General features: G+C 37.3%; 1 protein-coding gene across 3 annotated transcripts in view; it reads right to left on the bottom strand.

The window, feature by feature from the left end:
• Positions 1–2,263: 2,263 nt before the first annotated feature.
• LOC144432540 (organic cation transporter protein-like) overlaps positions 2,264–20,947 on the bottom strand; it is a 41,582-nt gene continuing 22,898 nt past the window's right edge. For all 3 annotated transcript variants that reach the window (XM_078120771.1, XM_078120772.1, XM_078120769.1), the window contains exons 2-11: positions 16,062–16,500; positions 14,184–14,290; positions 12,831–12,985; positions 11,148–11,316; positions 10,528–10,681; positions 9,871–9,962; positions 7,827–8,047; positions 7,321–7,435; positions 6,522–6,731; positions 2,264–5,388 (exon numbers count right to left, since the gene is read on the bottom strand). In XM_078120771.1, coding sequence (XP_077976897.1) covers positions 5,286–5,388; positions 6,522–6,731; positions 7,321–7,435; positions 7,827–8,047; positions 9,871–9,962; positions 10,528–10,681; positions 11,148–11,316; positions 12,831–12,985; positions 14,184–14,290; positions 16,062–16,500 — 1,765 coding nt within the window. In that variant the 3' untranslated portion in view covers positions 2,264–5,285. The remainder of the gene's footprint in view (positions 5,389–6,521; positions 6,732–7,320; positions 7,436–7,826; positions 8,048–9,870; positions 9,963–10,527; positions 10,682–11,147; positions 11,317–12,830; positions 12,986–14,183; positions 14,291–16,061; positions 16,501–20,947) is intronic.

Raw genomic sequence — 20,947 nt, 5'->3', positions numbered from 1 at the left:
AAAAGTGTGTTGAATCTGTGTGACTACATTGTTGAGGGTTTTCGTATATGCGTCTAAACAAGCTTGAGTTTTCTGAATGAATACGGCATGTCGTGAATGTGTATTTAACATTTGATTAACTTCGAGAGTAATGTTTATTTCATGTGATATCATTGGTGAAAATAAGGAAAATCAACAAAAACAGAATAATTAAATCACCGTGAAAACTATACTTTAGTTTATTAGAGCTAATCGCACCAGTGACCTGACTTGGAAGCAGGAAGTGTACATTGACAGTAATTTAAAGTTACATAGTAGTAGAATATTCGGCAGTTAAATTGTGCATATTAAAATATGGATGATACGGTATGGGGATGGATGTCTAACGCCGTCGTTGGATTGTGTGTACTGAAAATTGGGGTATCATGCCTCGATAAAGTCACTGGTTACCATGCTGCATTGCCTCGAGTCTCTGCGAAAGACAACATTATTGTATGCCTCCTATGTAGTCTGTGGTGGAATGGGTAGATGGAGGGATGAGTGAGTGGATGGATGGAAGGAAGGATGGATGGATGGATGGATTGGTGGGTGGGTGGACATATAGGTAGATGTAATATATCTTAACATAATTCCCAGCTGTCAGTATAAATACGTGTACACACACTTTGAGTTGCGCAGGCTTTGAAAGTAGACGATGCGATTTCGCAACTAGAGAACAAACACGTACTACGGAGTCATGGAAATTGATGATCCGACTACAATTATTGGTGGACTTTCATTATCACCCGATGTACCCTACCATGGCGTATAAACATTGTATGAATTCACGTCGCTCGTTATATTTCCCCCACCCATACAATAACATAATAGTAGTTATCGTTATCAGCATAGAATGCTTTCATTGAATTGAAAGGAAAATGAATATAGTAATCATAATATATATATATATATATCATAGCTATTGTCGGCAGACCAAATCCATATTGACTACGATACAGGTCTCTCGAGATTCAATGTACCAGCATGTGATGCTTTTGGGTAAATAAGTACGGTTGTTCGTCAACAAATAAAGCCAATACGTCACAATTAGTATCACCGTGTATATACTACTTGTTCAAACTAAACCGATGTGGTTATAGTTCACAGTGTAGGTATGTCTAAATATTTTCACAGATACCAGTAAGTCTGATCAACGCAACACACATGGACGATATTTGATGGCTTTTGAAAAAACACTGGAGTATAGTAGAATTGATTAATTCTTTGTGAAAAGACTCTAAAGGTACTTATATGTCAATACGGATGGCGTGTTTTATTGGTTCATTCAGTGCAGTAGTTTGCTATATGTATTATACTGTATACTTGTTTTGTGTGTTTGTTTGTTTGTTTGTTGGTTGGTTGATTGGTTTGCTTGTTTGTTAGTTTGGGCAGAATTTTGCTGTACTGTAGATTAAAAGCTACCCGAACAAAAGGAGTTTTGTAGTTCGATGCTATAACTTAATCTGCGTGCACTAAAATGTCGAAAGCGTCGCTATTATTGGCAAGTGTACCACAGTCTCTGCTCTCAAGTTCAAAGCGCCCTTAATTTGGCATAACTTACAACAATGACATTCAAACATGTGACCTTGAATATAAATGAAGATGAAGATGAGAGAGAGAGAGAGAGAGAGAGAGAGAGAGAAGAGAGAGAGAGAGAGAGAGAGAGAGAGAGAGAGAGAGAGAGAGAGAGAGAGAGAGAGAGAGAGAGAGGGAGGGAGGGAGGGAGGGAGGGAGGGAGAGAGAGAGAGAGAGAGAGAGAGATTGAGAGGGGGGAGGGAGACAGACAGTTGTATATATATAAGTGTGTGTATGTGTGCGTGTGGTTTTAATTCAAATATGAGGCAATTGTTGCAAAATCGTACTTTTGATGTTCTCTTTTGTGTTCTTTTTTCTGGTTTGTGTACACTAAGCAGGTCAACAAATTAAAGGTCACGTAGTGAAATGCGTGTACATAATCATGAATATCCACCTTCTTCACACACACACACGTACGTACATACATACATATATACATACATACATACATACATACATACATACATACATACATACATACATACATACATACATACATACATGTACACACAAATGAAAATGAAAATTTCAACAACAAAATAGTTAAATTAAAGATTTATTCCCATTTTGAGTGTCATCTTTCCCAAATGACTGATATATGGAAAAAATACTGGAAGATCAAAATAGCTGCAGTACGCGTGTGCGAGTACAAAACTATAAAGTACAGTAATATAATGTAATTAGCATATCATTAAGCACCATCTTAGCTAAATTAGTATGAAAGTAACATGTATATATTTCATTTATCAAAATATATATTCACCGAATATGAAATAGATCACCTCATGGAGGCATTTATTAGTCGTGATCGTGGCAGAAAGAGAAAACTTCGAAAGTATGCAAACAATATGCCATCAAATAAATGTGTGCATGTAAATGTTAATTACCTTTACGTTTCTTTCAAAAATGCCTTTCGGCCTAAAGAAAATTGTTGGTTACGGTTACCCGACCCCCCACCTAGTTTTTCACTACCGATCCTACAAGTCTTGTTTACGTATTCGAGAAAAAAAATAATAAAACCACGAAATTGTGAATTCTAGCAAGAAATAATGGATGCAGAAAGCGACATCAATTTAAAAAAAAAAAAAAAGACAATATAAAACTGTTCTTCCATTCTGTAATGGCTGTATATCTGATGGGAAGAAACCAATAACACAGAGACCATATGGAAAACAATGGGAAAACATAACTACCTGAACTAGACACTCGCATACGAAAAAAATATATATTTTAAAAAATAAAATAAAAATCTACCTTTCTATTCTTAAATTGAACGTAATCAAATCACAGTATTAGTTTAGGCCTCATCAAATTAATCAAATATTTTTTTTTTTCCACATTTTATATTGTGACATTTATTTAGTTGCTTCTTATTTATCAACGAGTGCTTTTTGGATGAAAATTCTATGTACGTATTTCTCTAATACACAATATATAAACCTTAACGCCTTGAAAAATAAACTATTTATTATTGATATTTGTATTGTATACTTTCCAGTCTTGTATGTATTTTGATCCGATACACTATTTCAAAGTGTAGACGTAAATTTAAATACCATATCAAAATATATGGAAGTACAAAAATACATTATTATGGAAGGCAAACTATCGACCAACTTTAGACACAACCTAAAACCAATGTTGTTGCGTCACACGGTGGGGGGGGAGGGGGTGATAGTAGTACAATAGTTATGTGGATATAAATGCATGTACCCTGTAATCAAGATAGTGTAAATATGTACACCGGGTGATGAGGTATATGCGGTTACTTGAGGAAAGAAATCGCTATCACCCTACTGAGAGTGTAAGTACATCAACGTTCACGGACAGCTATTAACAACGCGTTCCAACTATTGGCTTAGTTTGTGTTCATCTTGGTTTGCCTGTAACTTAATTAACTCCATCCGAAAGCACGCAAAATGTACATTTTCAAACAAATGAAAAACTAATTTGTAAAATGTTGTCGCTGGAGGCGCTGCTATACTCTACCCTCTATCTGTAGGCTTGAAGGTTTACCATTCGTAAAAGTGGTCGATAAAAACACTTTCTCTTATGTTTAAATGAAATGTCCTGTCTATTTTAACCTCAAAATAGTCCATCTATTTCTTCAAGTCAAAGAAATTTTCTTCAATGCATATGCGTGCAAAGCTAGCTGCGTACGATAACGTCGTCTAAAAGTGACCGTGACTACTTATGATCATGCCTTATATTGATAATTTTGATACGGTATATATAACAAAGAATAGAAATCTTTAATTGGACATTTCGTTGCATCCAGCAATAACTGATCTTTGACGATCTAATTATAATTACATATAACATTTCCTGTTATTGATATGCATCGTTATTGTAATAATATCTTTAACCTCAATGGGAAAACAATAAAATGTACATAACATAAAAATCAACCAATGTTTCAACTCTGCAATTTATGGGCGAGCTCGAATTGGTAATAAGAATGGGAGTGCGCCACCTATCGGTCAACTTGACATTCTTGTCTCGTCATACAAAACAGTTACTCATTCGATACACATAGTCGCATCAATCACAGAAGTAATACCCCTACATACTTCCATGCATCAATCAATCAATCAATCGATAGATCGATCAAATTTATGTTTACATTCACATTGCGTAGTCAGTCACCTCATTTGATATGGGCAAGATGAAATGTTCTGGATGTCTAACTCCCATCAAAGGGTAATTATAAATAGTCCTGACTGCAAAAAAAAAATTGTTTCTGGTCAGCGCACGCATCACTTAAACTACCTTCGTCTTGGACTTTTGTTTCGTGTTTGTTCAGCCCATGCAGTATTCAGATCTACAGAGAAACACAACAATAACCTTCCCTACATTAATTGCTGCTTCAGTGAAGCCAACTCCAGAGCAATCATGAACAAGCAAATGACATCTGCCCCACATACACACTTGCTCTAAAGTACTAAATAAAAAAAGGACAGTAACTGCCATAAGTAGTAGACTGAGTGACAAGTTTGCTGAGAATAAAAAAAAGAAGAAAATTCGCATCGTCGCACCTCTTTAGACAAAATGACCTGACCAGAAACAATTCTTTTTTTCTTTTCTTTTTTTTTGGGGTGGGCTAAGCTTCAAAATATCTAGTACTTTTCAAGCTTGACACATTATGAAGAAAGGATGCTCACTATAGTCGAATATCCTGAGAGAATTCGGTTAAAATTAAATTCTTCTTCAATGAATAAATCGGTGAGTACGTATACTGAGAAAGAGGTTAAAACTAGTTCACTAGTCTCTATTCCCCAAACAGGCAGGGTGTAAGTGAGACTTCTAAGTTTACAAAAATAAAATGAGTATTTTTCAAGTAGTACCTATACCGAGAAAAAGTATTATTTCAACACTGTATGTAGAGCTTGGAAATAAAAGAATGAAACTTTTTCTATTACTTTTGATCGAGAAAAATCCAACCAGTTTTGAGTTACAATGAAGAAACCAAATTATGCAAAATCTTTTAAAAGAGAGAACAAATAGAATTGACTCATTTTAGGCCGCCGGTTACTGTCATGTTGGTAAAATTTGAGATTGTCGATAAATGGTGATGCACCATACATTTCTTTTTAATATCCTAACAAAAGAACCCAGAACAAGCTCCGAAGTTTTGCGAGAGTCGATTAACTTTTTCAGGCTACTATAAATGGGCTGCCGAAACACCATGCATTCTACAAACGCTGTAGAGATAATTCCTCCTTCCCATTTTCATCTGATTTTTTAACTTCTGCATATCCAGCATGTCCATTGCTTGCTTTCAACTTTTTCTTTTTCCTGAAAATGAAAATTAGTGAATTAATCAGTGGGGTAAATGAGTGTAGTGGCAAGGGAGTTCGATGGACGCAAAAGGATCGGATAAAATCGGCAAAGAGCCAATGCAATGTGCGTCTTTCAGTTTTCACAGCAGAAATAATGTGTTAAGAAAGACGGGGAATGGCGTATATTTGTATTTCAAATATCCATTCAAAGTCAATCATTTGTTGAAATTCCCAATTTGTTATTCCATATTGAACATTCCACATTTACACAAACATGTGGACGGAAAAGGTAACGGATTTGGCCACATTGAGGTGATTTTCTTGTGGTAGACACAAACAAATCGTGTACATGTAGACTAACTTGTTGTCATAATAATTTATATCTCAACATTTAAGGTGTCTCCTTTGTTCAAAATAATAGAACACGAATGGGGGAGAGTGGAATACGATGCAATATGGAATGGACTGACTTCTGTGTGACACTGGATGTTTGCATCCCGGCATTACTTGAGCTATATCATGAAAATGATAACATAACGATGCGGGAGAATTTTAAGGGAATCTACCCAATATCTTAGCTTGCCTTTCGAGGAAACAAATTCGAAAGGATTTGTGGTGACACAACAGTTGGATGATAAGTTTACAATTTGATGTACATTTTTTATTTGAAATATGATATCCGCTGACATACCACTCTCGTGTCACACTTAAAGAGATGAGGAGCTCATGGCTTTAAGATGTCTTTCCCTGAATGGTCGGCAGACCTGCTACAGTGTAGAAAAGGACTCTATTTGTCATTGAGAGGTAGCAAGAGCAGCTAAGGTAATATCAACCTCACCTTTGTGCTTCTTTTCACACAGAGTCTGTATATGATAGTACCCTGCCTGGGGTCTAGTTTATGAACTTTCCACTTACCATGCTTGTTTTTATGTTTGTTTGTTTGTTTGTTTTTATGTATGTATGCATGTATGTATGTATGTATGTATGTATGTATGTATGTATGTATGTATGTGTGTGTGTGTGTGTGTGTGTGTGTGCATGCATATGTGCAAGTGTGTGTTGGTTGGTAGGTTTGGCTGGCTGGCTGTTTGTATGTATTTTTGTTTGTTTGTTTGTTCCTTCTTTTGTTTGATATTAATAATTGCTTACTTTCCAAACTGCTCTCCTTCCTCCAATGTTTCGGGTAGGTTGATTCCCCGTGTTTCTGGCAACGGCAAAATGAGCACCCCAGCAATGATGGAAGCAACACCAAACACTAGAGGGGGCAGTTTAGCCCACAGATCTGCCATTAGCAACATCTGTGGTGCTAACATTCCACCAATACGAGCACTCATAGAACATAGACCAACTCCAACGGCTCTGTTAACAGTGAACGAGAATGTAATTTCAACAAAAAACAAGTTTACAATAAGAGATATTTTACTCAGTATTCTTGTACGCAAATCTGACATTAGACGAAAAAGTTACGTAACATAGAATTGTTTGTTGACTATACTATCTCAGGATGGGGCTTTTAACATAGAAAACATTGCCATACTATTTTATTAAATCATTACTCTCAAGCGCCCCCACCCGAGTTTCCGCTTTTGAATCACTCTGGAACCATGTTTTCGCTGTCGACATGTCGGTATATGTTGGAAGTGATAACTCGTTTAAATATTCCCTACAATATAGTTTAAACAAAGGTTTTGAGCCAAGGTCCATTGTCTATATGTTTAAATTGATGTATCAGAATTTCAAATGGAGGAAACTCAAACAACGCATGCGCATAATCGTCAAGAAAACTCTCGCGAGCGTGCAAGGTAAATAGATTTCCCCGTCAGCAGTTATCCTTTGAGAATAATGTATGATGGCTTAGACTAAGATAGTGGCGTCAGATGATGGTAAGAATCAACGCCACATGTACTTATTTGTTTATCTTCTCAGAAATGTCACAAACTGTTCTTACCTGAGTGGAGTGGGGAACAGCTCAGCTGCGTACACATACACTATACCAAAGGAAGCCGTGATTGAAAACTTGCTCAGCATAGCCAGAGTAATTCCCAACCATACAAGGTCGCCACCTAGTGGTGATTAAAGAACAGGGTAGTATACACATTTCTTACAATTTTTGATTAAAATTTGGGTGAGAGAAACAGTTGTCTGGATGGGCCATAGAACAAGTTGGTTCAGAACAGAAGATAAATGTGGCAACATAGCATTGAAACATGGGCCTTTAAATGGTCAATCAGGGGGCAACACAAATATCCATGTGCAATGTATTCGGCAATGTATTCAAAACAGTCAAGGGGTGCACATTATAACTAAGACCACCATTTTCAATGCCCCAAAATACTAGTAACCAAAGGGTATGTCGCTTCATGTCGTTCAAGTAGTGTTGACGAGGCCCCCTAGGTGACTAGTATTCTTCTTGAAGAAAAGTTAGTAGTGGAAGTATTACCAAAGAGTACTCACATGGGGGTACAAATGCTGCACCAATACAACATATCCCGGCAAATACGTAAGTGTAAAACATGGACCAACGTCGTCCTAATATCTTCATGTCCAACATAACAATGCCGATAGCATATGCTGGGACTTCAACAGCGCCAGCTAGGAAGCAATTGATGTAGTCATCTCCACCAAGATTGGATGTATTGAAGGACAGACCGTAGTACACCAACGTAACAATGATCCTATATAAACAAGTATATGACTTCCATATTATAATATTAAATAGTAAAAACAGTCAAACGATTTTGCTCATTTGAAAATCCTTAAAGATGGAATTCTTGGCTCTGTAGAACCATATTTACTGTTGGTCTAAATGATAGAGGGACTGTGGTTACACTGTATATCATTTGGTGACAATATGCTAACTTGAAGATAATGGTGGCCCAGGCAAAGAAAATACCCCTAAGGTACACACAGACAGGAAGTAGAGCGCCACCATGGGAAATTTTGGAAAGGCCTATTGCATCTCACATAATTGTGTTATTGTCCTCTTGTCCGATCATTCACTGTAGAGGACTATATGGGTCATTCTAAGTACAAGGCTATCAGCTTATCAACAACATGCAATTTGACACTATAAAATGTTATCCTATATATATGTTTTGGGGTCTACATATCACATTATTAGTATAAACTCATATATCTTCCATGTCAACTGCTTAAAATAGGACTAACATATTTTGGATTGACTTGGTAAGAACATCCATATCATTGTACTGACGACATTACTTCTGAATGCAATGAGCCTAGAACATTTTCTGGTCTTTCTATAAGGTTTTCCAACCGTGTCGGTCAATCATCCATTTCTCAGTCTTCTGTCTGTCTGTCTGTCTGTCTGTCTGTCTGTCTGTCTCTCTGTCTGTCTGTCAGGCATCCATTTGTAAGTCAGTCACCAATCTGTCTGTCTGTCTGTCTGTCTGCCTGCCTGTCTGTCTGTCTGTTTGTCTGTCTGTCTGTCTCTATCTTTCTATCAATCTACATGTATCTATGTATGTATGTATGTATGTATGTATGTATGTATGTATGCATGCATGCATGCATGCATGCAAGTATGTATGTATGTATGTATGTATGTATGTATGTATGTATGTATGTATGTATGGCTGGCTGACAGTCTCCTATGCCGTTCTCGTTCATGACGTTTTGCACCTCAGATTACCGGATACCTTTCAGGGTTTTTTCACTCCCATTAAACACTCCTTCACAACACGACAGAGTGCCAGAAACGACCTTACTATCCCAAAAGCAAACCATAGGACTGGTCAGTTCACTGTCAAGTATGCAGGTGCTAAACTATGGAATAGCATCCCTTACAACATTCGCAACATAAATAGCAGAAGTCATTTTCAAACAGAGCTCAAAAACTATCTCCAATCATTGTAAACTAGTTATACTTCATATTCATAGAGATTGATTACCGTTTGTCTGTATATTTAAGTAGGTCATTTGTTGTTTCTTTGTATTTGTGTATTTGCTTGTTTGGTGGTTGTTGTTGTTGTTGTTGTTGTTGTTGTTGTTGTTGTTGTCCACCTATATTTATACAATGTATTTTGTAAATCCTTTATGATTTTTTTCTATTCTGTCAATATTGCAATATACTCAATTTGACCAGCAGCCCCAGTAATTAGTAATTCCTAATCCCTAAGATTGTAAAAGGGGACGGACTCGACTAGTTGCAAAGACAACTATTTTTCGTCTCCCTTTCCCAAGTTGAATACTTCATATATTGTAGAATTGTTATATATGTATATGTATATATATATTTCTGGGAATAAAGAAGATTATATATGCTGTTCCTTAATTGTGTGTACAATGAAAACCAAGTCAATTGAAACAGAGCAACTGCCTCAACAAAATCATACTAATTATCACTATCATCATATATCATGCAACATTCCATCCCGTTTCAGTTGATAAAGTTTTCGTCGTAGGTAGTGGTTGTCCTTTTCCTTTGACACTTGATAAATCACTTGAAAAAGATCTAGATTGAATACAATTACATTACCAACAGTAGAACATGATGAGGGTCTTTTTTCTCATGTTAGGGAGTCTGAACAGATCAAGCGCGGTATATTTACGTTCATCTACTACTGGAGCCTAGAAACGAAACGAGAATCAAACCATTACAAATCTGTCAAGGCACCTTTGCGTAGCAAAAGAACACACCGCACGTGCACGTTAATAATAAGTTTGAATTAATACAAACATCCCCCTTTCTCAACTTTAAATTACGCTATGCATTTGCAATGCTAGTCATTCTATATCCTAGACATGTATCAAAATATCAAGATAACGGTAAGTGCATCCTCATTTCAGAGACGACGATGCCATGCAGATAGTATAATTTTCAGGTCTTATTTACTGTTATCGTACTTACAGCACAGTGCAAAAGTCATAGCTGCCCTCAGCGAAAACCTGACGCGGGTGCAGTCTACAACACAAGCGGAGAAAAGAGACAAACAAAAAGGCGTAAGGAAGAACCTTATAATTAGAAATGTCCTTTTTTCCCTATGTTGGGTCTATTTTGCTGCTAAAAAAGAAATTGGAGTTAAGTCCGAGTGTTTCAAGATATCGATGTGTAGAATTCCCTAACGTCAGACGATGTGGTATTTGAAAACATAATTACGGTAGTAAGACATTAACCGCCGACCAATACTTTTACCTTTGGGCCGTCCTCAACATTCGGTTTCCACGACTCATCAAAGATGTCCTCTGGAAGAGATACTTTGTTGTACTTGGCAAATTGTCTGATGACCTTCTCGGCTTCTTTATTCTTCCCAACTGCCAGCAACCATCTTGGAGATTCAGGCATAAGCCTTAAAATTAAATGTATAAAGTTGATGTAAAATTATTTTTTTTTATGTCAAGACTCTACACAATCCATCTTGGTCTAGACTCGAAAAGAAACGACAAAAAGCGAAGCAAATCCTATGCACTTATAAAGGCTGCAATGGACTATACACTCCCCAGGGAGTTGAGGAATTATAAAGGGCCATTGTGCCGATGTGATCCGAGTCAGGGGTAATACATGTAATTGTAAAAGCATTTTGAGCACAGAGTGGGAAAGCACTATATAAAAACTGTTATTATTATTATTATTATTATTATTATTATTATTATTATTATCATCATTATCATTGAATAAAGAAAGTTAATTCATTTCCGAAAATGGAGCAAGATACTTTATTCATTCAATCATGCTATCTTAAAGTGTAGGATGTGCAGTTTCTGTCAAACAGAGGGAAAGAACAGTACCTTGCAATGCGCTGTAGTTCTACTTACCAAAAGTATGAATAAAATCCAATACACGGTACAGTCATAACGAGTTGAAGTATCCACCAGTAACGAGCGAAATACGCATATAATGCTAGTAACATGTAGCCGAGTGCAAACCCCATAGCGTATATCAATCCAGCAAATTTGCGTTTTGATGGGCCTACTATCTCAGTACCTAGTGAAAACCATAACAAGACATAAGATTTCATCACTTCATCTCAGTATATAAAGTTATATGATAAAGATCGTGTAATAACAAAACCGACTAACAATTTCAATTTGTTCACACTTTCCCCCAAATGATCGCTAAATTGAGCTATACATCTGCATGAATTTATACAGTCACAGAATAGTATGCTTACAGAAGAAAACAAAATTACTTGAATGCCCAACATGTTCCACATCTCAGCGGGCTTTTCAAAGAAGTTTTAGCCGAGTCGTTTATTTTGTATTCTACATGTACTTTCTGTGAGTATTGGAACCTCTGGTAGTGGTAAGTGCTCTGTGATAAAGGTCGTGTTATGTAGTGTTCACAGCTGATTGTTGTGCAGTGTTATGATGTGTAATGGCATTTGTTTTCTAACCGAATAAAGTAAGTTGCATGTTGTGTCGATGTCGATGAGGATAGTGTGCTGTGTTGTGTTGTGTATATTGTAATGTGTATGTGTGTGGTTGTGGTGTCACGTCATGTCATGTTGTGTGATGCTAGACTTTGTTCTATATTCAGTGCCAGAGATGATAAGTAAAGTGCATGTGTGCTGTTGCAGTGAAATGTTATGTAATACTATATTATGTGCTATGGGTACATTTGTAAGTAACGTGTGGTGTGGTGTGGTGTGATTAGGTAAGGTACAGCGTCACAAGTTTTATAAATGTTTTTTACAGTGAAATACATCATGCGATGATAAAAACGAACTGATAAATGTCAACTTCTTTGCATTTCGGAGTATTTAAATCACAGGAAGGCCCAGGTTTGGCTAGATTTACAAAAACAAACAAATGACACAAATAAACAACAAAATAAATAAATAAATAAATAAAAACAAAAACAAAACAACACCATGTAAACACTGACAACCATGAACGACATGGTAATTATCCCAATAGGGTTTTCGCAATAGTGACCATTTAACGGAAAACGTGTTAATATTGAGTTGTACTTACCTTGCCATTCATGTTTGTAAGTTTTTATATGTTTTCATTGTTGTTTGTTTGTTTTTATAATAGCATATAGCAATATAACTAAGCCTGAGCTCCCTATCCTATGGTATGTATAAACTTATTCTAGTAGTATGGGTGACCCTATATTTTAATGTTTCTCATTACTTTTTCATAGCTACTAAAAAAAGTAAAAAATCATCTTCATGTTTCTCTGCCTCTCCTTTTCCTCCTCTCTATCTTCTTTTTATTGGATTCCTGCTAACAAGCCCTTTACCAGATTCTCTACGCAATTGGTATGTTCTCAGCCCCCCCCCCCCTGAATAACTTCTATTTTGATGAAATGTGCTGTTCATAAGTGTCATCGCCACCAACATGACTGTAGATGATGTCGACAGTCCAGACACTTGCTTATTCTTTGCCAAAGAGGGCGCTGTTTAAAAAAAAAATTTGATGTCGGAGCTGAATATTTGGGTTGGTTGGGTAATGAGAAACGGAGAAAAATATAGGGTCCCTCTAAGCTTTACTTACATAAAACAAAGCCACTCAAATAAGTGCCATATGCAGTTGTGCCAACGAAAAAACGAACCACTGCAAATACGATGTAGTTGGGTGCAAATGCCTCTATTGTGCCGAAAACGATGAGTCCGGTAAGTGCCACCATGAATCCAAATACGCGACCACACCTTGAATTACATAAACAAACCAAAAAACCATGAAAACAAACACTATACAGAATAGAAATGCAGGAAGTAAATGTAGCAAGTTAATACATTTATCATTTATTAATTTAATTAACGTTTATGTATTTATTGATTTATAGTGTTATAAGTAATATATAAATATACATCGGTACCACTTATGGGGGGCCATACCTTTTTTTCTGAGGGCATTCAACTGTGACTTTTATTACCAGACTGTTCAGAACACATATTCAAGATTTTAGTACGGCTACTATGGCAACCACCTTCCAATTTTACCAAATTATCTGCTTTTGTAAATCTCCATATCTCCACATTAATTTTCATAAAGTGACCATATGGATGAGGATTGGGTATTTATTTTGGATTTTTAATTCATAAAACAATTTGATCATGGCTTCCTCCTTAAAAAATCAATGTGTAACAACATATGCCAAGTCCTTGTTTGTAACGACAACAATAGCATTAGCTAGACTGATAAATATGTACAATGTCTGTAAGTGTACCTACAATAACAAACTATTTTACATATGTTATCATTTTGCAATGTATTGAGTTACAAACACAGACTTCGTCAATGTTCTTTCACATTGATTATTCAAGTAGTAAGCCATGATCAAATTATTTTATAAATTAAAAATTAAAAATACATACCCGATCCTCATCCATATGGCCCACTTTAATTAAATTATTCCAACTTGAAGTTAACATTAGATAACTTTCCTCGTACTTACTGCACCAAAATTTAATTGGCTTACCAAAGCTTTCGCTAGGTATCCACCATGGCTTCATCACATGAACCGTGATGGGGGAACGTTACCAACTTCCAAGAATTTGGGACAACTGTCTGAAGTCAAGATGCGTCGTGACTTCAGAAAAACACTGACGAAGCCATGGTGGATACCTGGCGAAAGCTTTAGTAAGCTAATTAAATTTTGGTGCAATACGAAGTTAAACCTATTAACTTAGACTGAACTTTTGCACAGATGAGCTTTCATCAAACTTTCCTGGTATTAGAGACAATGTGTACAAAGCATTTGGCACCATATAAAAAGTGTGTCCTTGAAATGAAAGGGAAGTCTCACAACACTTTCCTTTAGTGACATCATTGCAAATATATATTTCTACATCAATACGGATGTTGTATTCTGCATAATGTGTTAGTTTTCATCTGACTTCTCACCTATCCATAAGTAGTCCAAACACAATAGATCCGGTGAAGTAACCTCCCATGAAAATTGTTGTGGCCAATGCGTTCAGATAGTTGCGTTCATCACATACCAAATCATACTGCAGATAAAATTACATACAGACAGGTAGTAGTTAGATTTTCAGGTGAGAGGAGGGGGTCGCCTTACGCGATAAATGATGACCATTGCTATTTGAAATAAATTAAAACAGATCCGGGCTGCTGCAAGTTCAGCAAGTACCTATAAAATGACAAGCGTCGTCGTCATCACCGCCATGACTGCAGATGACATTGACAGTCCAGACACGTGCTTATTCTTGCCAGAGTGAGCTCCATTCCGCAAAATACTAAGGGCGGGCGAAAATACAAATATTTTTATAGTGATGTCGGAACTGAAAATTAAGGGAAGTCATCAATTATCTTCCATATATATTATGGATTGGGTGCATGTTCGTTTGAGAATTTGGAGGGGTGGGGGGTGGGGGGTTACTCATTATTAGAACCTTCATGGTATCTTCCATAATTAATATTTGGTTAAAATGTTTTTTGAAAATAGTCTATATTTTAACCAAAAAATTTGAAAGGAAAAAAATATACTCTAACACGATGTGTGTTTTACTAGTAATAGTATATGGTTTCACTCCCGAATGTAAATATGCAAGTTACCAAGTATCTACATACGTAATGAAGATTGACGGTTGATTACAGCTGAATATCTTCTTCCCGTTGACAGGTTAAATACACATGCGCTTGAATACGCGGCTATCCAGCTCGGCCACCCAATACTTAGTACAAAAACGGTCGTGAAACACAACTGTGAAATCATGTCTGAACACAAGTACCGAGGAAGAAAACGTGGACGAAGAAAATGAGCGTAAAAAGCAAGATGTCAGTTGAAGCAATGGCTTGTATTAAAAGCTACAAGTAGTAGCGTGTCATGTTATTGTGGCATTGAAGAACCAACGACGATAACAGTGATGAAAAAGAGAAGACTGTGTAGGAGATGAATAATAAGGACGCCAAGTCGGGAGTGACGCCGCCAAGAAGATCGAACTAAACTAGAAGGATGTTGAGGAAGAGACTGACAAGGAGATGCTGAGAGTGGTTGATGTAAATATCATCGATTCAATATTTGCTGTGGCATCTTGTTGTAGCATGTGTGTGAATATGGCCGTGTTATTTGTAAGAGAGGTACACTTTCAAGGCTGGGGTAGTCATTTTGAACTACTGCAGTGCTTCAATGTCGAATGTCCAGAAGTGCGTCCAGCTGTACGTTCCAAACCAGCAAGAAAACTGGAAGGCATTTCGATTTAAACAGAAAGCTGGTTCTTGGCCTAAGATCCATTGGTAAAGGAAGACATGCTGCAGTTAAATCAAGTTTCTTTTGGGGTGTCCCAGCTCCTCTTTCTATTCTGATCACCCTGCATGGTCCCATACAAAGAACATGTGACGACTATAGCATCCAAAAGTGAAGAGGTTACAGTGAGAGAGTTTGATGAGGCTGCAAAGGAAGTTCGACAGCTGGAAATAGCGAGTGGTGAAATACCACGGGAGGACGACACTGCAAATGTTGCTGTGTCAGTAGATGGTGCCTGGATTTCACGAGGATGTTTCCTGTCTTTTCTAGAGACTACTGGAATACCGTGTATGCAAATTATGTGATTAAAGCTTGCAAGACGTTATCTGGCTCGCCACAGCAAACAACACCACACCACACCACACCACACACCACACAACACACAACACAACACAAGGTTCAGAACACCACACCACACAACACCACACCACACAACACAACACAATACAACACAACACAACACGACGTTCCGATCACAACAATTTCTTTTCAAAAGCTGTCAATTTTATGCTTACCTCCTGCATAACAGTAGATTTATACTGTGATCGATCGTACTCCCATCCATGATCACACGCCATGGTGGAACTGTTTGTGTATGCATCCATGCTTCCACCAACGTAGTACGATATGACATCCTGTGATAGATTGTAACGACGACACTGACTATACGTTGGAACCGCGCCACATCCTATATCTGTTACTTCCCTAGGTATGGTTAGGTTTTTTACTGCCTCAAAACAGTTACTAGTGAAGTTCGTCACACAGACCTGTAGACTTATTTTGTCAAGATCTGGCACCTTACACCAGTAATCAGTCTGTGCGATGATGAACACGGGTGAAATCGCCTCCATCGCTGATGGAACCGCCATCAGTGTACCTAAGACTAGTAGGAACTTCTGGTAGGGACCGAACTCCCCAACCAGATACTTCAAGACATCGTCAAACTGCAACATTCTAGACAACAAAGAAAATAACACAAAGTCAGTGAGTGAAGTGAAGGTAAAAACAGTAAAGATACTGTATAGGATCTAGACTAAATATAGCACTATATTATATATTCTCACACTAGCCCCATCTACACGGCACTGAATATCCTACTTCAGGTATAGACTCGGGACTGCCTCAGTTAGGACGACCTACATCTAGATAGGGCTATTATAATGTAACATTTCTTTCCTTCCAACTGTAAGTGTAACATTTCTGAGGTTTAGCTAAAATAAAAATCACATTCTTCGGACAAACTTGAAAAATGTGAACCAGGCCCTCGTTGCTTTGAGCACCCCCCCCCCCCCCCTATGAAAATCGAGTTTTTGGCTTTAAAATCAGTGGGGGATGAGTAGATTTGGGGAGGTTGGTCCAAAGGGATCATTGTATATACATCCTTCCATTACAGAATTATTACTTGGTATAAAATAGGGGTATATTTTTTTACTCAAATCACAGACAAGTAACTTCTCTGTGCCCAAATTTGTCATCTCAGACTAATCACAGACTGATATGGCACAAACTCAGTGTGATCACAGACTGATATGGCACAAACTTAATTGTAATCACAGACTGATATGGTACAAACTCAGTGTAATCACAGACTGATATGGCACAAACTCAATGTAATCACAGACTGATATGGCACAAACTCAATGTAATCACAGACTGATATGGCACAAACTCAATGTAATCACAGACTGATATGGCACAAACTCAATGTAATCACAGACTGATATGGAACAAACTCAATGTAATCACAGACTGATATGGAACAAACTCAATGTAATCACAGACTGATATGGCACAAACTCAGTGTAATCACAGACTGATATGGCACAAACTCAGTGTAATCACAGACTGGTATGGCACAAACTCAGTGTAATCACAGACTGATATGGCACAAACTCAATGTAATCACAGACTGATATGGCACAAACTCAATGTAATCACAGACTGATATGGCACAAACTCAATGTAATCACAGACTGATATGGCACAAACTCAATGTAATCACAGACTGATATGGCACAAACTCAATGTAATCACAGACTGATATGGCACAAACTCAATGTAATCACAGACTGATATGGCACAAACTCAGTGTAATCACAGACTGATATGGCACAAACTCAATGTAATCACAGACTGATATGGCACAAACTCAGTGTGATCACAGACTGGTATGGCACAAACTCAATGTAATCACAGACTGATATGGTACAAACTTATTGTAATCACAGACTGATATGGCACAAACTCAATGTAATCACAGACTGATATGGCACAAACTCAGTGTGATCACAGACTGATATGGCACAAACTCAGTGTAATCACAGACTGGTATGGCACAAACTCGGTGTAATCACAGACTGATATGGTACAAACTCAGTGTGATCACAGACTGATATGGAACAAACTTATTGTAATCACAGACTGATATGGCACAAACTCAGTGTGATCACAGACTGATATGGTACAAACTCAGTGTAATCACAGACTGATATGGCACAAACTTATTGTAATCACAGACTGATATGGCACAAACTCAGTGTAATCACAGACTGATATGGTACAAACTCAGTGTAATCACAGACTGATATGGCACAAACTCAGTGTAATCACAGACTGGTATGGCACAAACTCAATGTAATCACAGACTGATATGGCACAAACTCAGTGTAATCACAGACTGATATGGCACAAACTCAGTGTAATCACAGACTGGTATGGCACAAACTCAATGTAATCACAGACTGATATGGCACAAACTCAATGTGATCACAGACTGATATGGTACAAACTCAATGTGATCACAGACTGATATGGTACAAACTCATTGTAATCACAGACTGATATGGTACAAACTCATTGTAATCACAGACTGATATGGTACAAACTTATTGTAATCACAGACTGATATGGTACAAACTCATTGTAATCACAGACTGATATGGTACAAACTCATTGTAATCACAGACTGATATGGTACAAACTTATTGTAATCACAGACTGATATGGTACAAACTCAGTGTGATTACAGACTGATATGGCACAAACTCAATGTAATCACAGACTGATATGGTACAAACTCAGTGTAATCACAGACTGATATGGTACAAACTCAATGTAATCACAGACTGATATGGTACAAACTCAGTGTAATCACAGACTGATATGGCACAAACTTATTGTAATCACAGACTGATAATTGGCACAAACTCAGTGTAATTACAGACTGATATGGTACAAACTCATTGTAATCACAGACTGATATGGCACAAACTCAGTGTGATCACAGACTGATAAGGCGCAAACTCAGTGTAATCACAGACTGATATGGTACAAACTCAGTGTAATCACAGACTGATATGGCACAAACTCAGTGTAATCATGCACAGACTGGTATGGCACAAACTCAATGTAATCACAGACTGATATGGCACAAACTCAATGTAATCACAGACTGATATGGTACAAACTCAGTGTGATCACAGACTGATAATTGGCACAAACTTATTGTAATCACAGACTGATAATTGGCACAAACTTATTGTAATCACAGACTGATATGGTACAAACTCAGTGTAATCACAGACTGATATGGTACAAACTTATTGTAATCACAGACTGATAATTGGCACAAACTCAGTGTGATCATAGACTGATATGGCACAAACTCAATGTAATCACAGACTGATATGGCACAAACTTATTGTAATCACAGACTGATAATTGGCACAAACTCAGTGTGATCACAGACTGATAATTGGCACAAACTTATTGTAATCACAGACTGGTATGGCACAAACTTATTGTAATCACAGACTGATAATTGGCACAAACTCAGTGTGATCACAGACTGATAATTGGCACAAACTTATTGTAATCACAGACTGGTATGGCACAAACTTATTGTAATCACAGACTGATAATTGGCACAAACTCAGTGTGATCACAGACTGATAATTGGCACAAACTTATTGTAATCACAGACTGGTATGGCACAAACTTATTGTAATCACAGACTGATATGGCACAAACTCAGTGTGATCACAGACTGATATGGCACAAACTCAATGTAATCACAGACTGATATGGCACAAACTCAGTGTGATCACAGACTGATATGGCACAAACTCAATGTAATCACAGACTGATATGGCACAAACTCAATGTAATCACAGACTGATATGGCACAAACTCAGTGTGATCACAGACTGATATGGCACAAACTCAATGTAATCACAGACTGATATGGCACAAACTCAGTGTGATCACAGACTGATATGGTACAAACTCAGTGTAATCACAGACTGGTATGGCACAAACTCAATGTAATCACAGACTGATATGGCACAAACTTATTGTAATCACAGACTGATAATTGGCACAAACTCAGTGTAATCACAGACTGATAATTGGCACAAACTCAGTGTGATCACAGACTGGTATGGCACAAACTCAGTGTGATCACAGACTGGTATGGCACAAACTTATTGTAATCACAGACTGATATGGCACAAACTCAGTGTGATCACAGACTGATATGGCACAAACTTATTGTAATCACAGACTGGTATGGCACAAACTTATTGTAATCACAGACTGATAATTGGCACAAACTCAGTGTGATCACAGACTGGTATGGCACAAACTTATTGTAATCACAGACTGATATGGCACAAACTCAGTGTGATCACAGACTGATATGGCACAAACTCAGTGTAATCACAGACTGATAAGGCACAAACTCAGTGTAATTACAGACAGTAATTTCATTGCAATACATGACAGTTAAACTAATGAAAGTTAATCACATGATCACAAAGACGATGAATCTTTAGGTGTATATACTAAAGGGCAGGTTTTTTTAAAGAGCGACAACGTTAAGACTAGTTTCATTTTTAAAAAAATGCCTTGCCATAAAAAGCTATTTTCAATGTCCTCCCCCCCCCCCCCCCCCCCCCCCCCATGAAAAATGTATATTATTTATTTCCTTGGGAAAATTTTACCGCCTCCAATTTCCAGCCCTTGTGGAAATTCACCAGGTCCCTCTGGGATTTTAAAGTGTACACTCCCTTAGATTCCTATTTCACCAGATTTGCTATTATCAAACAGGCAATTTGTAAAGGAAAAATAGTGCACACTTATTTAAGCATATTTAGATGTTAGTAAAGACGTAAATTTTCAGTAAGCATAGAAACACTCTTCTAGAAAAATACTGCCCATGGCGTTGTAGCACAACTGTAGAGTTTTTAAAAATGTTTATCCATATGCTAGTCCATGCTAACAATAGATATTCATTTGCTGAATGACTATCCAGTTGCCTATCCAACCATGTTGCTATCTTATATGATATATGCGATCATTTGGCTGTTGCTATGGGCGTGGTCATGTTGCTAGATATATTTGC

Source organism: Glandiceps talaboti, chromosome 3 (assembly GCF_964340395.1).
Source record: "Glandiceps talaboti chromosome 3, keGlaTala1.1, whole genome shotgun sequence".
Lineage (NCBI taxonomy): Eukaryota > Metazoa > Hemichordata > Enteropneusta > Spengelidae > Glandiceps > Glandiceps talaboti.
Note: the sequence above shows the minus strand (reverse complement) of the source record. Positions and strands in the feature narration are given on the sequence as shown.